Source organism: Saccopteryx bilineata, chromosome 1, assembly GCF_036850765.1.
Source record: "Saccopteryx bilineata isolate mSacBil1 chromosome 1, mSacBil1_pri_phased_curated, whole genome shotgun sequence".
Taxonomy (NCBI): domain Eukaryota; kingdom Metazoa; phylum Chordata; class Mammalia; order Chiroptera; family Emballonuridae; genus Saccopteryx; species Saccopteryx bilineata.
In genome coordinates, this window is record NC_089490.1 from 308,537,626 (window position 1) to 308,557,360 (window position 19,735).

The following is a 19,735-nucleotide window of genomic DNA, read 5'->3' on the forward strand; positions in this document are numbered from 1 at the left end:
GATTTCTCCCTTTGATACTCTGGCCCTAGGTCCAGATAGATTTTGTTAAGGTATGCAGTCACCCTGATGTGGTAGATTGCAGTATCAACCCCAATTCTTCATACCACCCTGTATCCACACCCTAATGTGACTTTGCAATTCCTCTTACTAAAGGGGCAGAGTATATTTCGCTACTTCCTGTCTTTGTGTTTGACCATATGACTTGTTCGGCCTGAGTTTCTGAGCCTAGACTGGAAAAGGCTTCATATTTTTATTTGTTCTCTAACTTCTCTACCGCTCTTTGAGGAGAACAGAGCTCAGAACCCATCCCCCCACTGCCGCTGCTGCCGCAGCCACTGGTCCATGTATATCCCAGGGAAGGTACAAAGAGTAGAGCTGCTTTAATCAACCACCATGTAGTGGAAACAGACCCTCCCTAAGGTCCCACAGTCTGAATGAAGCACAGCTGTCTGGCCAAGCCCACGGAGGCATCTATGTGATCAAGAGTAAATGTTTTAGGTCACATTGTCATGCAGCATTGTTGCAGTAATACCTAATCATTACACCTGGTAATGCAGGGAGGTGTCACCAGGGGAAGGCTGGTTGCCAAGAAAGCTCACAAAACGCAAATTTTTTATTGGTGAAATTATCTTGATCCAGGGTCCAATCCTCAGTCTGATAAGTTCAAATCCAATCTGAGATACTAATATATTTACATATTGAAAAATATAATCATCAGGTAAACTGATGTTTGCATTGGCATATTGAACACATACTCTCCCTCTGGGCAAAAGATTACTCAATGAACATGGAATTAGAACAAAAGGAATTAGTTACATGATTTGAAAGTTTAGGCTTTGATAGCCTGCTGTGTCCATTTTCACTATAGAGAGCTATCTGTCTGGCAGACAAACACATTACCGTGATAAGTTACATTTTATTCTTAATAGTGCTGAGATGAGATTCCCATTTTAAAACTTTCTAAACTTTCTTTTTCTAGGCCTGACTACCTTTTTTGGTTCAAAACTTTTTTCTTCAAATAGTGTTGTGGCAGAAACTGCTAGTTTTCCACTAATATTCATTTCTACTTCTTTTAATAATAGAGTTCTGAATTTTACATACCAGGGAATGACCTTTAAAAGTGAGGAAGGCTGGCACTGTGTACCTGTGTGTAAGACATAGGAATGTTAAGCCAGCTATTCACTGAACTAGAAGCTATTCGTTTCTGACTTCAGACATCTTCCAGAAACTAAATAATCCAAATTTTGGGAAACAGACACATATATATTTTTTATAGCGAGAAGACTAAAGTTTATAGGACTGCCCTTTCATCCCTATGTCCTTATTGTTTTTTCTGGTGATCTACAAGTTGGGACACAAAAAGCCCTGTTTCTTGTTTATCTGATAATCATAATATAGACCAAATACAGCAATTCTGGAAATAAATAAAAACAAGGTAAGTAGGAGTTTGAGAATGTATAAGATGACAGAGATGGTTCTTGAGTGGTGTCAAATATAGTAGTGTACAATAAGAAAAATAGATACGAGTATTCAATAACTGGTAAAATTCCTAAAAGTCTGCATACTTAACTTTTATTTCTTTTGTCTATTTTAATTAATGATCCCAGTGATCCTGATATAAGAGTAGGTTGTTTCAAAAGTAATGATCTAAGTAAGCCAATCTCTATCATGTATTAATCACATTAGTTCAAGGCTTTGACATCTTCTTGATCTTCTTTATTTGACTCTGGAATCACTTTCCTGTTGGCAATAACATGGATCAGTTCCATACACAGAACTCTGTAGTTGTGAACACAAAGAGGCGTAGAAACAACTTTGGAAAGTTTCCCCAATAAAGATGTACTGTCTTGGATTGTGACTAATGCATTAGATTTTTCAACTACGTGTAAATTTATATGTGGAAGAAGTGGTTCACACTTCTGATCACACTACTGCAGAGTATGATCTGAAGGGCATGGGAGAAGACCTCATAACCCTAAATATGTTTTGCTCACCCAAGGGTCAAACTCGAAAGATTTCATCATTAGCAATTGGTTTCTTTGGATTATCCGTTGTTCTTTCTAGTCAGCCCTCTTTATAATGAAATATTCCTGGGGTGGATAATAGATATATTGTTACTAAAATCTTACTCTGTATACAGTTTCTAGTTCTTTCGGACAGAAAGGGACTTGGATTATTTTAAGATCTGTTGGAGAAGGAATGGTAAGGGTATATCTGTATACCTATGGCATGTTTGGGCAGGAAGGAAAGGATGGAGAGAGGAAAAAAAGAGGGCAAAATTAAAGTACAGTATTTTACAAAATGTCTAAAATTTCCAAAAATTAAAAAAAGTTTATAAACTAATTTACAGTTAAAAACATCACTTTCTAAATTAGGTAATGTCGAACCACATATTTCTAAATACATTGTATTTTTCGTTACAAATATTTTCTGAATTCATAAATGTCAGCAGTGTGCTAGGCACTTCGGGAAAGTCAATTTCTTTTCTTTCTTTCCTTTTATTTTTTATTAAGTTGGAGGTGGAGAGGCAGAGAGACAGACTCCTGTATGCACTTGGACTGGGATCCACCCAGCAAACCCCCTATGGGCGATGCTATAGCCATTTGGGTTGTTGCTCTGTTGCTCAGCAACTGAGCTATTTTAGCACCTGAGGTAAAGCCAAGAAGCCATTGTCAGGGCCAACTTGCTCTAATCGAGCCATGGTTGCAGGAGGTGAAAAGAGGGCGGGTGGTAGAAAAGCAGATGGTCCCTTCTTCTGTGTCCCCTGATCAGGAATTGAACCTAGGACTTCCAGACATTGGCCCAACACTCTACTATTGAGCCAACTGGACAGTGCTGGGAGACCCAATTTCTAATAGAACTTGCAATACAGTTATTGACAAGTTATAAAAATGTGAAAAATTAAATAACAGCTCAAGAGATAACAGCAGTAGAATAATTATAAAATATGCGCACAAAGTAGTGCTTCATCCATTGACAAAAGATGGTAACAATATAGGAAGCTCAGAGGAAGAAGATGTCACAGTGAAATGGAATGAAATTCAAGGTATCAGGACAGAGGAGGGAGAATTAACAAGGTGATATACAAAAGAAATTGAGTAAGCATTTAAATCATTAAGGGAATTATCTTTTCAAGCTGTAAAATAATGTTTTACTCTTGGGAATATCCACATGGGTAGTAGAAGGAACATTCTGATCATTCCTACAAAAATATGAACAGAAATTGAAGCACCAAGAAATATATCTTGATGCTATTCAAGTAGTAGTCTTTATTCATTACTTAAATCAGGTAAGTGAATCTTTTGATTGGACTAGTTTTTCTCAGAAGTTAAGTCTAATCATCTGGATAAAATGCAAGAAATTAAGTTGCTGAACATTGTATAAACAATATAGCCAGGTAATTGAATGATCTTCAGAAGTCTTTAAAATCAGTGTGCATATATTAATTTTTATTTAATAAAATTTGATAACATTAAAATGAGTTAGTTTCATTAGCAATAAGATAAGAATAAAAATTCTATCGCTTTCTTATTTGTTCTTCCCTGAATGTAGTATGCAAATAAATACCTGTCAAATTAATGTTGTTAGCCATATTTGGAATTTAGTCATAATACAAAAAACAGAGAATTTTTATTAGGATTTTTTATTAGTGGAAGAAAGTTTTCTTTAAACTCTTCTGGACCATGTGCTTGGTCCTGCTCTAACATTATCCAGGGGTAAGGCTATTAACCACTATGAGGGTAAAGTTCTGCTATATGAATTTATATTTAGCAACCTTAGGCATGACATTAGTGATACCAGCATTAATAATTGAGCAGACTCACTGATTTGCAGGTGAAGCTATCTGTGGGTAGGGCAGAGAGGAGCTGAAGAGCATGGGCAGATGAATATAATAACCCAGGTTGAGAAAGGAGGGGAAGAGAATGTGTACAGAGATACAACCAAGGCTGATTTACTTTCCTGTTTACACCAACTTTTGCTTGCATATTTCACAGATAAGGAAGTGAACACACAGGCTGTAGTGTAGACAAGAAGAAAGTGTAGTCAAGGAAATAAATCTCTAAATCAGTGGGTAGGTTTTCGTATTTACTTTGCATAGTGGGCAAAGTAAATATGAAAAAAGAAGTGCTGCTTTATGAGGGAACTAGAAAAGTGAGAATATTCGACAGAAGTGAACTTACTTTGCTTTGTGTGCTTTGGTCTGTGGTTTATAAGGAAGGGAGATCAGTTCTTTCTAAACAAAACAAAAATAAAATTAGAATGGAAATGATTTACTTCTTATACTGACTGAAATGTACTTGAGAAAAAAAATCTGAGATAAAATTTACCCAGAATTTATACAGACTAGCTTCTTAAATCTGGAGACTGTGGGGTCAGAAATGTTCCAGGTTAAGGAATTTGGGTTCATTCAGCAGAGTGTATTTGTAAATTCACAAGTGTACAGGGTGCTATTATTGTTTTTATTGTTTGTTTCTCCTCATTTAGCATTTGTTTTTGCATGATCTAAGTAAAATCAGTCATGATAAAACAAATATTATCACTGAAGTAGCCCATGTTAATGTCCTACAGTTTCATACTATGTGAAAATACATTCACTGACAATAATCCCTCATTTCTCTGTCAGCACAACTGGTACACTCTGCAGGTACTTTGGCTTATCAAGGATTGCCAAATTATCTGACATCTATACTCTGCCCTCCTCTAATATATATATATATATAAGGCTCTGGACCATGTGTGTCTAGATTTAAGAGGTTAATCTACAAAATCTTTGTGAACTTGACATAGCTCACCACCCCCAGGTAGATTTATCCAAATGCCCATCAGTCTTACCGAGATCCTTTCTTCTCTTTGTTTTCTTAAGAGTTGGATAATCTCATCCCTCCTTTTAGCCTGTTTGGAGAGAGAGAAAAAAAGAAATGGGTGAATCTTTTTACTCTTTAATAATAAAGTTTTGTGTGCATTAAAGGTAAAATTTTTCCCATTTTTCTTCTTGCATTTTGGGGCAGAATTTAAAAATATTTTTTTTTTTGGATATCAGAGTAATGGTGGTGTGAGAGATACCCTTGATCTCTCTCCTTGAAATTTCAACAAATTGAATAGCTGTAACTCCACAAAGAAACCCCAGTTGGGCTAGCAGGCTTGCCTGAAAGGATCTGTGCATTGGATAGACTAAAAGTGGGGAGGATAATGGGATGGGTGGAGAGATGTGAAGCACTTGAAGTGGGTCTCAGGTTGATGTAAACAGGGAAGAGGCCTGGACTGTGTGGGATTTTATCTGCCAGGGACCCAGAGTGTCGGGGTTTTCTACTGGGAGGAGCGGAGAGATTGGGGAGCATTTGGAGAGATACTGAACCAAAGCAACAGTAGAGTGTGGGGTTACTGCCAATGTTCCCAGGGTCTGCCAGCAACGGACACTTGAGACAGAGACTCAGAAATACAAACTGCAGCCCCCCAGGCTCCCGGATCCCACCTCCTTCCCCTCAAAGGGCACAGAGAGTGGCAGAGACATACTCCACAGCTAGTTCTACAGGGCTACATTTTCCCCTGAAGAACGGAGGTGCTCTATGTCTGGTCCCCTGGTGTGTTGAGATGCAGGAGGGAGCACCTGGAACAGAGGTGGATTTAATGGCAGGCACGTCGGGCACACACCCTGGGCCCTGACCTCTGAAGGGCCCCACAAAACCCCAACTTGACACTTTTTTCTAATGACACCAAGTTTGGTTTCATCTCTGCAATTTTAACATTATTAATACATAATATTTTTAATTTATTTAAAAATATGGTTAACATGTATTTTTATTTTCCCTATCTCTGTCCTTTTTTTAAGGGGCCCAATATTTTCTTCTGTGCCCGGGGCCTCAACCGACCTTAATCTCCCTCTGATCTGGAGGTTTGAGATTGCCATTGCTGTAACCGTAAAGCCTTCACAGCATGCCCCACCCCATCATGGTGACAGCAACATCTCAGTGGAAGTCAGCCAGGGGATTTTACAGAGCTAAAGCTTGTAATCAAGTGCCACCTACTGGAAAAAGCAGAAAAACCTCTTGCAAATGCAAAACTACTCCTTTTCATTCACTTGTTTATTTAACCTATTTTAAAATGGTTTTTTTTTGTGGGTTTTTTTGTTATTTGTTTGTTTTTTTATTATTTTTGTTCTTTAATTTTTGGTAGCTTTTCTCTTTTATTTTCTATTTTTTATTTCTTGTTGTCGTTTTCTGCTTGATTTCTTAACAATACCACTCTCAAATGTCATAAAGGCTGAGACAACTAATATAATGACTATCCAAAAAAGAGATGCAGTCCAGAAATAAAATGAAGAATCTCCAGAAAGCAATCATAGTCACAAGGAAACCTTGGAGTTAAATGATAAAAAATTCACAATTGAGGTTCTGAAAATGCTCAATGACATGCAAGGAAATGCTGATAGACATTTAGTGACCTCAGAAAACAAAATGAATACTTTACCAAGGAAACTGAAACTTTAAAAACAGAGATGAAGAATTAATGCATGAATTGAAAAATTAGCTAGCAAGTTTAGCTAATAGAACAGGCCAGATAGAGGAGAAAATCAATGACATTGAAGGCAGGCAAATAGAGATGATACAGAGAGAAGAAGAGAGAGAGTCAAGAATTTAAAAATATGATAGACCTCTATAAGAACTGTCTCACTCCATTAGAAAGAGCAATATAAGAATAATGGGTATATCAAAGAAGAAGAAAGGTAAAAGGGAATGGAGAAGGGAATCTAGATGAAATGGATAAATTCCTATAACCATATAATCTTCCTAGACTGAATCACAAGGAAGTGAAAAACCTAAATAGTCCTACAAGCAGGGAGGAAATAGAAAGAACTATCCCAAACCTCCCAAAAATAAAAGTCTGGGACCAGATGGCTACACTAGTGAATTCTACCAAACATAAAAAAAAAGATTTGGTACCTATCCTTCTCAAACTCTTCCAAAAAATAAAAGAAGGAGCAATACTCCCTAACACATCTTGTGAGGCCAACATAACCCTGATATAAAAACCTGGCAAGGACAACACAATAAAGAGAAAAATACAGACCAATATCCCTAATGAATACAGATCCAAACATCCTAAACAAAATACTAGCAAATCAAATACAACCATGCATTAAAAAAATGATATATCATGCTCATGTGGGATTCATTCCAGGAGTGCAAGGATGGTTCAATATACCCAAATTGAGCAATGTAATGTGCTACATTAATAGAACTAAAGACAAAAATCATATGATTCTACTAATAGATGTAGAAAAGACATTCAATAAGACACAACACCCATTTATGTTTAAAACATTCAATAAAATGGGTAGAAAAGAAAGTACTTCAACATAATAAAGGCCTTATATGACAAACCATCAGCTAAGATTATACTAAATGATGAAAAACTGAAAGTTCTTCCTCTAAAATCAGGAACAAGACAAGGATGCCCACTCTCTCCACTCTCATTCAACATAGTACTAGAAGTCTTAGCCAGAGCAATCAGGCAAGAGAAATAAACAAAAAGCATTTATATCAGGAAAGAAGTAAAGATATCACTTTTTGCAGTTGACATAATCCTGTATATAGAAAACCCCAAATACTCCATAGAGACTCTTAGAAACAATAAACACAATAAAGTCACAGGGTACAAAATAAATATACAAAAGCTTTCCCATCTACCAACAATGAAACTTCAGAAAATGAAGTGAAAAAAAATTTTTTTACAATTGCAACAAAAAATAAAATACGTAGAAATAATCTTACCAAAAGATGTAAAGGCCTATAAACTGAAAACTACAAAGCATTATTTTATAAAATAGAAAAATATTCATATTCATGAGTCTGAAGAATCAACCTAGTTAAAATGGCCATATTACACAAAGCAATATACATTTTAATGCAATCCTCGTTAAAATCCCAATATCATTTTAAAAAGAAAATGAATCACCAAATTTGTATGGGACCATAAAAGACCCTGAATAGTGAAAGCAGTCCTGAGAAAAAAAATGAAGCCAGAGGTATGACACTACCTGACTTAATTATTCTACAGAGCCACGATAATCAAAACATTATAATATTGGCAGAAAAACAGACACACAGACCAATTGAACAGAATTGAGAGCCCAGAAATAAAACCACAAAAATATGGTCAAAGCAGCCAAAAACACACAATGGAGAAAAGAAAGCCTCTTCAATAAATGTTGCTGGGAAAATTGAAAAGCCACATGCGAAAGAATGAAACTTGAACATGGTTAGTCCCCCCTGCACAAAAATTAATTCAAAATGGGTCAAAGACCTAAATATAGATCTGAAACAATAAAATACATAGAAGGAAACATAGGTACTAAACTTATAGACTTTGGCCGTAGAGAACATTTTATGATTAGATCCCCCAAAACAAGGGAAGTAAAGGCAAAAATAAATAAATGGGGCTATATCAAACTAAAAAGCTTCTGCGCATCAAAAGAAACTGAAAACAAAACAAAAAGGCAGCTAACCAAATAGGAGATGATATTTATAAACAACAACCCCCAAAAGGGGTTAATATCCAAGATATATAAAGAACTCACAAAGCGAAGCAACAAATAAGAAAACAATCTAATTAAAAAATGGAGAGAGGATCTAAACAGACACTTCTCCCATAAAGTCATATAGAAAACAAACAGATATATGAAAAGATGCTCATCTTCACTAGATATTAGAGAAATGCAAATCAAAAGTACAATGAGATACCACCTTACACCTGGTAATAGAATAGCTATTACCAACAAGACTGGTAATAACAAGTGTTGGAGAGTCTGTGGAGAAAAAAGAATCCCATTCACTGCTGGTGGGAATGTAAACTGGTACAGCCATTATGGAAGAAAGTAAGGTGATTCCTCAAAAAGTTAAGAATAGAGCTACCATATGACCCAGCAATCCAAAAAATTTGAAAACATTGGTACACAAAGACACATTCAACCCTATGTTTATTGCATCATTATTCACAGTGGCCAAGACACAGAACCAACCAAATTGTGCTTTGACAGAGTATTGGATAAAGAAGATGTGGTACATATATACAATGGAATACTACTCAGCCATAGAAAAAAATGATACCTTTCCATTTACAACAACATGGATGGACCTTAAGAGCATTATACTAAGTGAAATAAGTAAATTAGAAACAGCTTGGATTAAAAAAATAAAATTATAAAAAAAAAAGAAACAGCTTGGGTGAACCTGGAAGTTGATGGGGCAGGGTCTCAGGGAATCACCAGGATGGGGGAACAGTGTTAGCCAGGTTGAAGGAGGCCCAGGTATGGCACCTGCTTATGGGCTCTGTGGGGGGAGGGCTCAGAAAAGAAACAATGGCTTCTGCCAGCTCATGCTTCAGACTTTCCCAAAATTTCTCAAACAAGCAACATCTGGCCTCAACATGTCCCATTCCTCTCAGTAAGTGAACCCAAGCCTGACACTAGCAGCAGTCTCCCTTGGTGTGCAGCTCGGCCTCTCCTGCGCACCTCCAAGCCTAGAAAAAGTAGTGACCATCTGCAGATCACTTTGCAGCACGTGCCTGGTGGCCCCAGGCTGAACAGAGGTGGTGGCTGACCTTGATCTTTACCTCTTGGGAGACCCAGAACCAGCATACCTGGTGAACCGCTTTAGATCACATCGAAACACCACCCAACCACCTCCACAAGCTACATATTCAAAAGGCAGGTTCAGTCATCACCAGAGTCCTGCTGAAATAAGTCTTGCTCCAGGAGTGGGCCCCTGCACAGCTGATTCTCCATGGTGGTCATAGCCAGTCTTTGTGGGTCACAACCACTTGGCCTGCAGGTAAACCCATCCCATTTATGTGCCAACAGCAATCAAGGCTCAACTACAACAGAAGGGTGCACACAGCCCACATGGTGTTGGTGAGTGGGGAGTGAACTGCACCTGGAGTGCCCAACTTGGGTGAACAGGGAGGCTGTGCCCAGGACTCTCTAGGACACCTATTACATTAGACCACTTAACCAAGCTGGGGAGATGTAGCAGCTTTACCAAATACATAGATGCAAACACAGGGAGGCTGCCAAAATAAGGAGACAAAGAAACATGTCCCAGATAAAAGAACAGAGCAAAACTCCAAAAAGACCTAAACAAAATGGAGACAAGCAATCTACTAGATGCAGAGTTCAAAACACTGGTTAAAAAGGTGCTCAGTGAACTCAGGGGAAGGGTAGATAAACATAGAGAGAACTTCAACACCATAAAAAAGGACATGGAAACCATAAAAAGGAACCAATCAGAAATGAAGTATACACTAAGTAAAATGAAGAATAATTTACTAGGAATCAACGGTAGAGTAGATAAAGCCAAGAATCAAAACAGTGGTATGGAATACCCAATCACAACAGCAAAAAGAAAAAAGAATTTAAAAAAACGATGATTGTAAAAAGCCTCTGGGACAACTTCATGCCAACATTTGTATCATGGGGGTGCCAGAAGGAGAAGAGAAAGGGCAAGAATTAAAACCCATTAAAAATAATACAGAAAACTTTCCTAATCTGGTGAAGGAAATAGAAAATACAAGACCCAAATATGATAAAGCCATAGAGGCTCACACCAAGACACAGCATAATTAAAACTCAAAAGTTAAAGATAAAGAGAGGATCTTAAAAACAGCAAGAGAAAAGCAGCCGGTGATCTGCAAGGAAGCTCCTATAAGAGTGTCAGCTGATTTTTCAACAGAAACTTTGTAGGCTAGAAGGACTGGCCAAAAATATTCAAAGTGATGAAAAGCAAGGACCTACAACTAAGATTACTCTTCCCAGCAAAGCTATCATTTAGAATTAAAGGACTGATAAAGAGCTCCCAGACAGAATAAGCTAAAGGAGTTCACCATCACCAAACCAGTATGACATGAAATGTTAAACTCTTCTTTAAGAAGAGGAAAAAAAAAGATCAAAAGAACGAACAATAAAATGTTAGCAAATACATATCCATGAACGATTGAGTTTAACAAAAATATATAAACAAACAAGCAGAACAGAAACAGACTCATAAATAGGAAAACTTTTTGATGGTTGCCAGACGGGAGGGGGTTGGGGGTTGGGTGGAAAAGGTAAGGGGGTTAAGAAGTACAAGTTGGCAGTTACAGAATAGTCATGGGGTTGTAAAGTACAGCATAGGGAATATAGTCAATAATATTCTAATAAAAACAATGTATGGTGTCATATGAGTATATGATTTATCAGGTTGATGATTCAGTATGTTATATAATTCTATACACTGAGATGTACATCTGAAACTAATATCATGTTGTATGTCAACTATAATTGAAAAAAAATCCTGATTTTTAAAAAGACTAGAGGCAAGAAATAACTGAGCATAATTTCATCTACAGTGACTATTTCCAAATAAGGTCACATTTTGAGGTGGCAGAAGTTAGAACTTCAACACAGTTTTTTTTTTGTTTGATTTTTTATTTTTGTTTTTTGAGGGACATGTGTCAATCCTTAATGAGCACCTATGATATCATATTATTGTGCCAGGGGCTGAACAAAACACAATTCCTGCCGGCAAAGTGATTGCAGACTTATGGAGAAAAAGACAAGTAGTTTTAAATGTGCTATGATAGGGTAAATATAGAGTTCAATTAGAGAACTGATGATGGATCCTTATTTCAGACTAGAGTGTGTATGTATCTCTCAGAGGACTCAAAAATGTCCCAGAGGAGGTGATGTCCAAGCTTGGACCTGAAAGTGGTAGTCACTAGATAACAATAGGGAAGAAAGCTTTTCAGATACAGAAAATGGGGTTGCAAAGCCACAGAAGCTGCTGCATTGCTAAATGATTCCTCAAGATGAATATTCTGTCCTGACACCTTCAAGAGAAGCTGCAATGCTCAGGCATGCTCTGAGACACGTGAGAGGAAGAACCTGTATCAGCAACCGGGCCAAGAATGCTGGTGCTTTGGCTTTGCACCATTCTGCTCAAGTCATATTAATCTTACCTTTTATGAGCCTGCAAAGTTTTTTATTTATTTTGGGACAAGATTTCTACTTTTTATTTAAATCTCAATTCTGCTATGATTAATGGCAAATAATATCTTTCCTCCTCACTGTAATCACTAATTCATGGATTAGAAGTTTGTGATCTTGGATAAATCAAAGAACCATTTCTCTGAATCTACATACACTCTCTAGTCTGAATTAGGGATCCATCATCAGTTCTCTATAAGGAAACTTGTGAGAATTTAAGATAATACAAACATTGCTTAACATAATTCATGCCATATGGTGGATAATTAATAAATGGTGGCTGTTATATTGTGATGATGATGATGGTGATGACAGGAAAGTTTTCTTTCAATGCTTCCAAAATGTAGAAGAATTGGGAAAAGAATTTCTGATGATTCAATCTCTGACCTATTCATGAATAGAGTTTGGAAGAAAAAAGGAGAAACAAAAGATATCTAAGATTATTTGCATTGAATTGTGTGGTGAAAATTCCTTTCTCCACAATTCTCCTGTGTATTATAAACTTTCTCTTTAGTTAGTCTTCAGGTATTAAAAAAGCTCTTAACACACATATACACATAGGTCTTTAAAAGGAAGATTCTTTTTTTAAAAGATTTGGTTTTCATGTGAAAATACATATCTTCCTTGTATTGTTGATATTTTTTTGACCGAAAAATTTATCAGATAGTATCTGGTAGTTTTTATTTCTAGGGTTAGGGTTAGGGTTATTTCCCTAACTCTAACCCTAACCCTAACCCTAACCTTTCTACATTACCAATTTTTTCTTTTGACTACTGTATTATAAAAATTAATTTGCTAAATTTAATCTTAAAATATCTTACAGCAGTATTGAATTGATTTAAAAATTAGCTTTTTGCTTAGTTACTTGGCAACCATCCCAATACTTAGAAAATCTTGAATCTCTTGAAACCAGTATGACATAGTAGTTGAGCAGCTTGGCCTCACTGCCAGATTGACGTAGGCCCAAACTATTTTTGTAGTATTTTAGATGTGTGACCTTGAAAAAGTCACTTACATGGTCCAGATTCAGCTTCATAACTGTTATAGAGGTATTTTAATGCTTTTCAGGGTTTATCTGAGAATTAAATGGCAATGTGAGTAAAGGACTTATAGTTTATATGCTATATAATTAGTTCTCAAAAATATTATTATTATATAGTGGGAGGAGCAAATGGGCTGAAAGCATAAAACATTAAGAAAATGAAGTAAAAAGCACCGGGAGAAATATATTAATTGAAATGAAAGAATTTAAAAATTATTTGTTCCTTTTCCTGAATATAAATGCAATATATGCTCATGACACAAACATCAGAAAGTGTGAAAGAAAGCACATAAAAGAAGATAATATTTATAAAAATTTATTGCTGAATTTTAGGATAAGTTTAAAAATTTATAACGTAGAAATTTAGAACCTTAAAGAAGCTTCAGAATAAATAATCTAAGTATTTAAAAATAATGCATCAAAGGGAGAAAGGCAACTAGGGAAGCAGTGGGCTTGTTCAGTGATCATAATACAAAAAAGACATGGCTTAAAGGTGGTGATAAGCCTGGCTTGACTGGGAGAGAGGTATACAGGTAGGATGTTGAATGGCATCATATTGAGGACTTGACATATAGCTTTGTGTAAAGTTAAATTTTTTTTATTATTATTACTTCTTAGGTGAGAGGAGAGCAGATAGTGATGCAAAGTCCCTCATGTGCCCCAACTAGGACGCACCCGGCAACCCTGTCTGGGGCCAATGCAAGTACCAAGCTATTTTTAGCACTGAGGTTAATGCACTTCAACAGAGCCATCCTCAGCACTCGGGGCCACACTCAAACCAATGGAGCCACTGGTTGCAGTAAGGAGAGGGAGAGAAGGGGGAGGGGGAAGAGGGGAGAAACAGATATTTGCTTCTCCTATGAATCCTGACTGGTAATCAAACCTGGGGATGTCCATAAGTTGGGCCAATGCTCTTTCCACTGAGCCACCTTTCAGGACCAGAAATTACATTCTAAATTTAGAAAATTACTTAAGCAGAACCAAGGTTTTATGATTTTATAGAGGTTGAGAACATTATCTTTTTTTTTTCTTTTGGCTCCAGAATTTAAATTCTAAATCTGTGCCAAAGATTGGGAGTTAAATGTCCAATAGGATCGCTAGGGGATTTTAGTTTTTATTCTATACAAAGTCTTAATTCTTAATAGGTTCTGTTTCTGTTTGACATTACAAATGCAATCTTGAGGAAGGTGAGAATTTTTCTTAGCTTGTGGTAAAACTATGTATTAGTAAAAAGTCTCTCTTTAGGCTTGATTCCAAAAGGCAGTATGAACCTCTTAGCTTGTTGATTCTGATAAAAGAATGCTTCAACTATGAATATACTCTATGAATTTACTACCATTCCTTGTACCTATTAATTGAAATATGCTATGTAGATTCTATGATTTCTTATAGTAAATTTATTTCTATTATAATGAGATACAGAACTGCTAGCCCTCAAATGATTTGCTATACACTTTAAAAATAGCCTGAATAATAATTGAAAAAGGCTTTCTCTAGCACTAGTCTGATTTTTAGAAAGTAGACCTAAAACAGTAATCTATGGGAATGGATAAAAGATGTTAGAGGATTATTAATCAGAGAGGGGAAGAATGCTGACTTGCAGAAAAAAAATGCTTAACTAAGCACCTGTTTGTACTTTCTGGAAATTGCTTGATCCTGGCTCATTTCCCAGCCCTGACATATACAATTTCATTTAAAAAACAAAAGCTTACTAAAAAGAGAAAAAAAGGTATCAGTCATTACATAAGAGTGAGTTGATATGTTTTTTAAAATGTGGGTTTCAATAAAATATTAATTTATCTGTTTTGAAGAAGAAAAATGTGTATTTTCTTTTTCTGTTACATATATCTTAATGAAAAACCAGTAATCACTTGAAGAACAGAGATTTTGTTTTAAAACATTTACACAAAACAAATGCATGAGAGTAAAAGTATAGGTGACTTTAAAAACTGATTTACTGTTGTTTTAAAAGGCATTTAGATTTGGCCCTGGCCAGTTGGGGCAGTAGATAGAGCATCAGGCCTGCGTGCAGAAGTCCTGAGTTTAATCCCTGGTCAGGTCACACAAGAGAAGCAACCATCTGCTTCTATTCCCCTTCCTCTACTCCTTCTCTCCCTCCCCTTTCTATAGCCAGTGGCTCCATTGATTTGAGTGTGGACTTGGGTGCTGAGGATAGTTTGGGTTGCTGGGTAGATCCTGGCCCGGGTGCATGCGGGAGTTTGTCTATCTCCTCTCCTCTCACTTAAAAAAAAAAAAGACTTATTTTTTAAAAAGCAATAACTGGAATTTGAATTTTAGTGTTGAGAAAAATATGAGCATAAAATGAGCACTCCATTTTAAAATTCAATAAACTATAGATATTATATATTAAGGAAACTTCTGTATATGATTGAATTACATCCATACTATTGATGATTCAGTTTGCAATAATTATCAAGGCTTGTCCTCAGCAAACAAATAATTAATGTCTTCATCATGTTAATGGTTACATAGATATGATGAATGGAACTGACTTTAATTTCAGGTATGTCTTCCCAGTCCTACCCATTAGGAAGAAGGAAGTTGTGAGGGATCCCCAATCCAGATGATTCTATATCATTTCTGGCCTGTGCTTTTATTTTATTTTTTATTCTTAAGGGGAGAGAGAAGGAGAGAGAGAGCAAGAGGAGGGAGGGAGAGAAGGAGGGGGAGGAGCAGGAAGCATCAACTCTCATATGTGCTTTGACCAGGGAAGCCAGTGTTTCGAACCAGTGACCTCAGTGTTCCAGGTTGGCACTTTATCCACTGCGCCACCCCAGGTCAGGCTGGCCCATGCTTTTCTAGCCCATATGTTCACTGGTCTATTTGACAGCTCAAATTGGCTTTTCTTTTCTTATATCAACGATATCTCAAACTCAGTAAGTCTAAACTGAACTTTAAACTTCCCGCTTCCTCCAAAAACACTTCAGCACCTGAGCTTCATTTAATGTTCCTTGTTTCAGAATACAGCACCACCCATCCTGGTAAGCAATCCAAAACCCATGATTTATCTTTGATACTTTGCTATGCCTCCCCTTCCATATCTGATATGTAACTCAAGTCCTAGTTGTTTTTCTTGCTAAATATCTCTCCAATCTATTTACCTTTTCTTAATCCAAGCTACCATCACTTTCCAACAAATGATTGCAATGAGTCCACTCTAGTTTCCCCCCTTCTCCTCTGGCCACTTTTAATTCATTCTTCATATTACAGTCTTCTGAATTTTTTCAAAGAAATCTGATATTATCATCCCGTAACCTAACACCCTTCTGTGGCTTCTAATTTGTCCTTACTATTGCCTAACCTTTATATCACCACACTGGTCTTTCATCTTCTGAAATGTGCTGTCTTTTCAAAGCATAGGGTCTTTGCTGGCTGATTCTGCTGCCTGGAATACTTTCCCAAAGCTTCCTTCACCCCTCCTTCTGGCCTAATGTCAATTCTTCCTTCAAATCTCAGCTTAAAGTTTGTAGAAATTCTCCCTGATTCCCTTGGTTGGTTCAATACTGACCTATTAAATGTTCTCCAAACACCATGCGCAATTCTTTCATAAATATTTCTCTTCTTGATTAGATTGCAAAATTTGTGTAAGGACAATCTGTGTATATTTAAAAGATTTTTTGTTGCTCTTCATTATTGTGCTCCAGTGTCTAGCAAATCATTTTTCTTTCTGTTTTTACGTATTTGGTGCTCTGAAAATTTATTTTTTATAATAAAAGTTTCAGAGTTTAGATATACAGTTATCTCCACCTTATTAGTGGTTTTGCTTCTCATGGTTTCAGTTACCTGGGGTCAACTTTGGTCCAAAAATATTACATGGAAAATTCTGGGAATAAAAAAACTCGTAAGTTTTAAATTGAGTGGTGTTCTGAGTGGCATGATGAAACCTCATACCCTTCCACTCTGTCCCACCTTGCAGGTGAATCATATCTTTGTCCAGGTTTCCATCATGTATACAATATGCACCTGATAGTTACTTAGCTGTCTCAATCATCATACTATCATGGTATTGCAGTGCTTGCATTCAAGTAACCCTGATAGTATCCCAATGCTTTATGCCTTGAGCATCACAATGCCTTCATTACTCATCTCACTTTATCGCATCACTTAGGCATTGCGTTGTTTCACAAAATCACAAGAAAGGTGAGGACAGTATGATAAGATACTCTGAGAGAGAGAGAGACCACATTTACATAACTTTTATTACACTGTATTGTTATAAATGTTCTATTTTATTAATAGTTATTATTGTTAACCTCTTACTGTGCCTAATTTATAAACTACTCTTTATCATAGGTAGGTATGTATATGAAAAAACTGTATAGATAGGGCTCAGTACTATCTGTGGTTTCAGGCATCCACCGGGGTCCTTGCAACACATCTCCTGAATAGATAAGGGGAGACTACTGTACTAAACAACTAGTTTTTTACTGAATTATTGTTACCATGAAAACATGCCTTTTTAAAAGTTACTTAATAGAGTTTACCTCATTAATACAATAAACTGTAAACTGATTTTTAAAAATTATATAAATTATATTTTACTTTTTTTGAGAGAGAGAGAGAGAGAGAGAGAGAAAGAGAGGGACGGGAAGGGAGAGAGATGGGAAGCATCAACTTGTACTTGCATCAGTTTAGTTGTTCATTGATTGCTTCTCATACATGCCTTGATGGGGGTGGTCCAGCTGAGCCAGTGACTCCTTGTTTAAGCCATGGCCTGAGACTCAAGCCAGTGACCTTTGGGCTCAAGCCAGCAACCATGAGATCATGTCAATGATCTCGTGCTCAAACTGGTGAGTCTGTGCTTAGGATGGATGAGCCTGTGCTCAAGACAGCAACCTTGGGGTTTCAAACATAAGCCTCAGTGTCCTAGGTTGATGCTCTATCTACTGTACTACCATTGGTCAGACTGTAAGCTGACTTTTAAATAATATTTTTTGGCTTGCTCTCCTCCTTAACCCCAAATTACCATGTTATGTCAATTTGTTTGTCATATACATTGATGGCTCTAAAATAGTTTTCAGGGAATAACACACCTGTTTAGCAATGTGACTATAGTTTGGGGAAACAGTATATACTTCTACAACTTTGCGCTTTTTTTTTTGTATAGCCAAGCCCCTCACTTGTACCAACGTCCTGTATCGAATATTGTCTTGTCCCCTGTTCAATTCTTTTTTTTCGTTTCCTTGTCTAGTATCTTAGCTACTCTGGGACAGTAGTCCTGGCTTATTTTCCACTCTTGACCCTATATCTTAATTATAATATCAACGTTTTGTACATGCTGTTGAAACTTGGCACCATGACCTTAAATTTCTATTGTCTTTTCCTGGTATCACTTCCTTCAAAGAACATATAATGTTCATCTGCTGTGGCTTTTTTCTGTGACCTAAAGACTATTTTTACTCTGTTGCTTGCACATCCTTTCGCACCACTGCCTACATGCCTGGTCAGTACCTATGAGTCTGTGAGGCCTCTGAGTCTTGGTTAATCCTATTTTGAACTGTCCTCCTATGAAATGAGTGTCTCATATGCCATCAGTTTAAGAAATGAGACTATCATGCAGGATCCTTGTCCAGACAAGTTAAATCATCCATTTACTCATTCGTAAGCATTTATTTGATAGAGTAGGCAATCATTTACTACTTTTCCAGTCCTGTGATTATAAAGTCAAAGAAGTTATGCTTTTTATCCTTAATGTAGAGCCTGTAGGAGAAATACATCAGCTACACCACAGCACTATATGTCAGGATTATGACAAGGGAATGTACAGGGTCCTAGGGAAGCACAAAGGAAGGGCATTTGTATCAGATTGGGGAGTATGTAAGGATAAGAAAGCTTGAATGTGACAATTGAATAGTTTTTAAGTAAAAGTCGGCATTAGGTAAATGGCAAGAATGGGAGAAAGGCCTTTCCAGATAGAGGAAACGGTAGGCTCAATGTCACAGAGGTATGAAACACCTTGGTGGATTCTTGGAAACACAGGTGGCTCACAGTGGCTGTAGTGTGAATTGCACTTAAAGGGGAATGGTAGTAAATGAGGCTGGGATGGGAGGCAGATAGTGAGAGACTTTGTATATTAAACTACAAAAATTAGGGGATCATGGAATGTGCAGATACTCCAGTACTTTCAGCCTTTTGTATAGTGCATTTTCACTAGTGAAATAAAAGTTGGTTTTGCATCTCATTTGCATAATTGAACAACTTTCTTTGACTTGTTTGCTTTTCTGATGTACTTGTTTAATAAAAAAACATCAAATGCTTCTTTTTTTATTGCTTCATGTTAATTTTGAAATATCCCTTAATTTTTATGAGCTGTATTCAATTCAACCCATTTTAGTACAGTCAATTCTTATTTGTGGTAGCTATGCTCTATAAAGTTGCTGTGAGATCTGGCTGGTTTGCTCAGTGGTAGAGCATCTGTCTGGCATATGGAAGTCCTGGGTTCAATTCCCAGTCAGGGCATAGAGGAGAAGTGTCCATCTGCTTCTCCAACCCTCCCCTTCTTGTTTCTCTCTCTTTCTTTTCTCCTCCTCTCCTGCAGCCATAGGTCAATTAGAGCAAGTTGGCCCTGGGCGCTGAGGATGGCTCCATGACTTCCGCCTCAGGTGCTAAAAAAGGATCTAGTTGCAAAGGAGCAAGGGCCCCAGATGGGTAGA

The 19,735-nt window shown here is 36.9% G+C and overlaps 1 protein-coding gene across 1 annotated transcript in view; it reads right to left on the bottom strand.

The window, feature by feature from the left end:
* Positions 1-641: 641 nt before the first annotated feature.
* Positions 642-19,735, bottom strand: part of HOATZ (HOATZ cilia and flagella associated protein) — a 34,048-nt gene continuing 14,954 nt past the window's right edge. The window contains exons 4-6 of the mRNA XM_066253648.1: positions 4,834-4,893; positions 4,182-4,234; positions 642-1,740 (exon numbers count right to left, since the gene is read on the bottom strand). Coding sequence (XP_066109745.1) covers positions 1,683-1,740; positions 4,182-4,234; positions 4,834-4,893 — 171 coding nt within the window. The 3' untranslated portion in view covers positions 642-1,682. The remainder of the gene's footprint in view (positions 1,741-4,181; positions 4,235-4,833; positions 4,894-19,735) is intronic.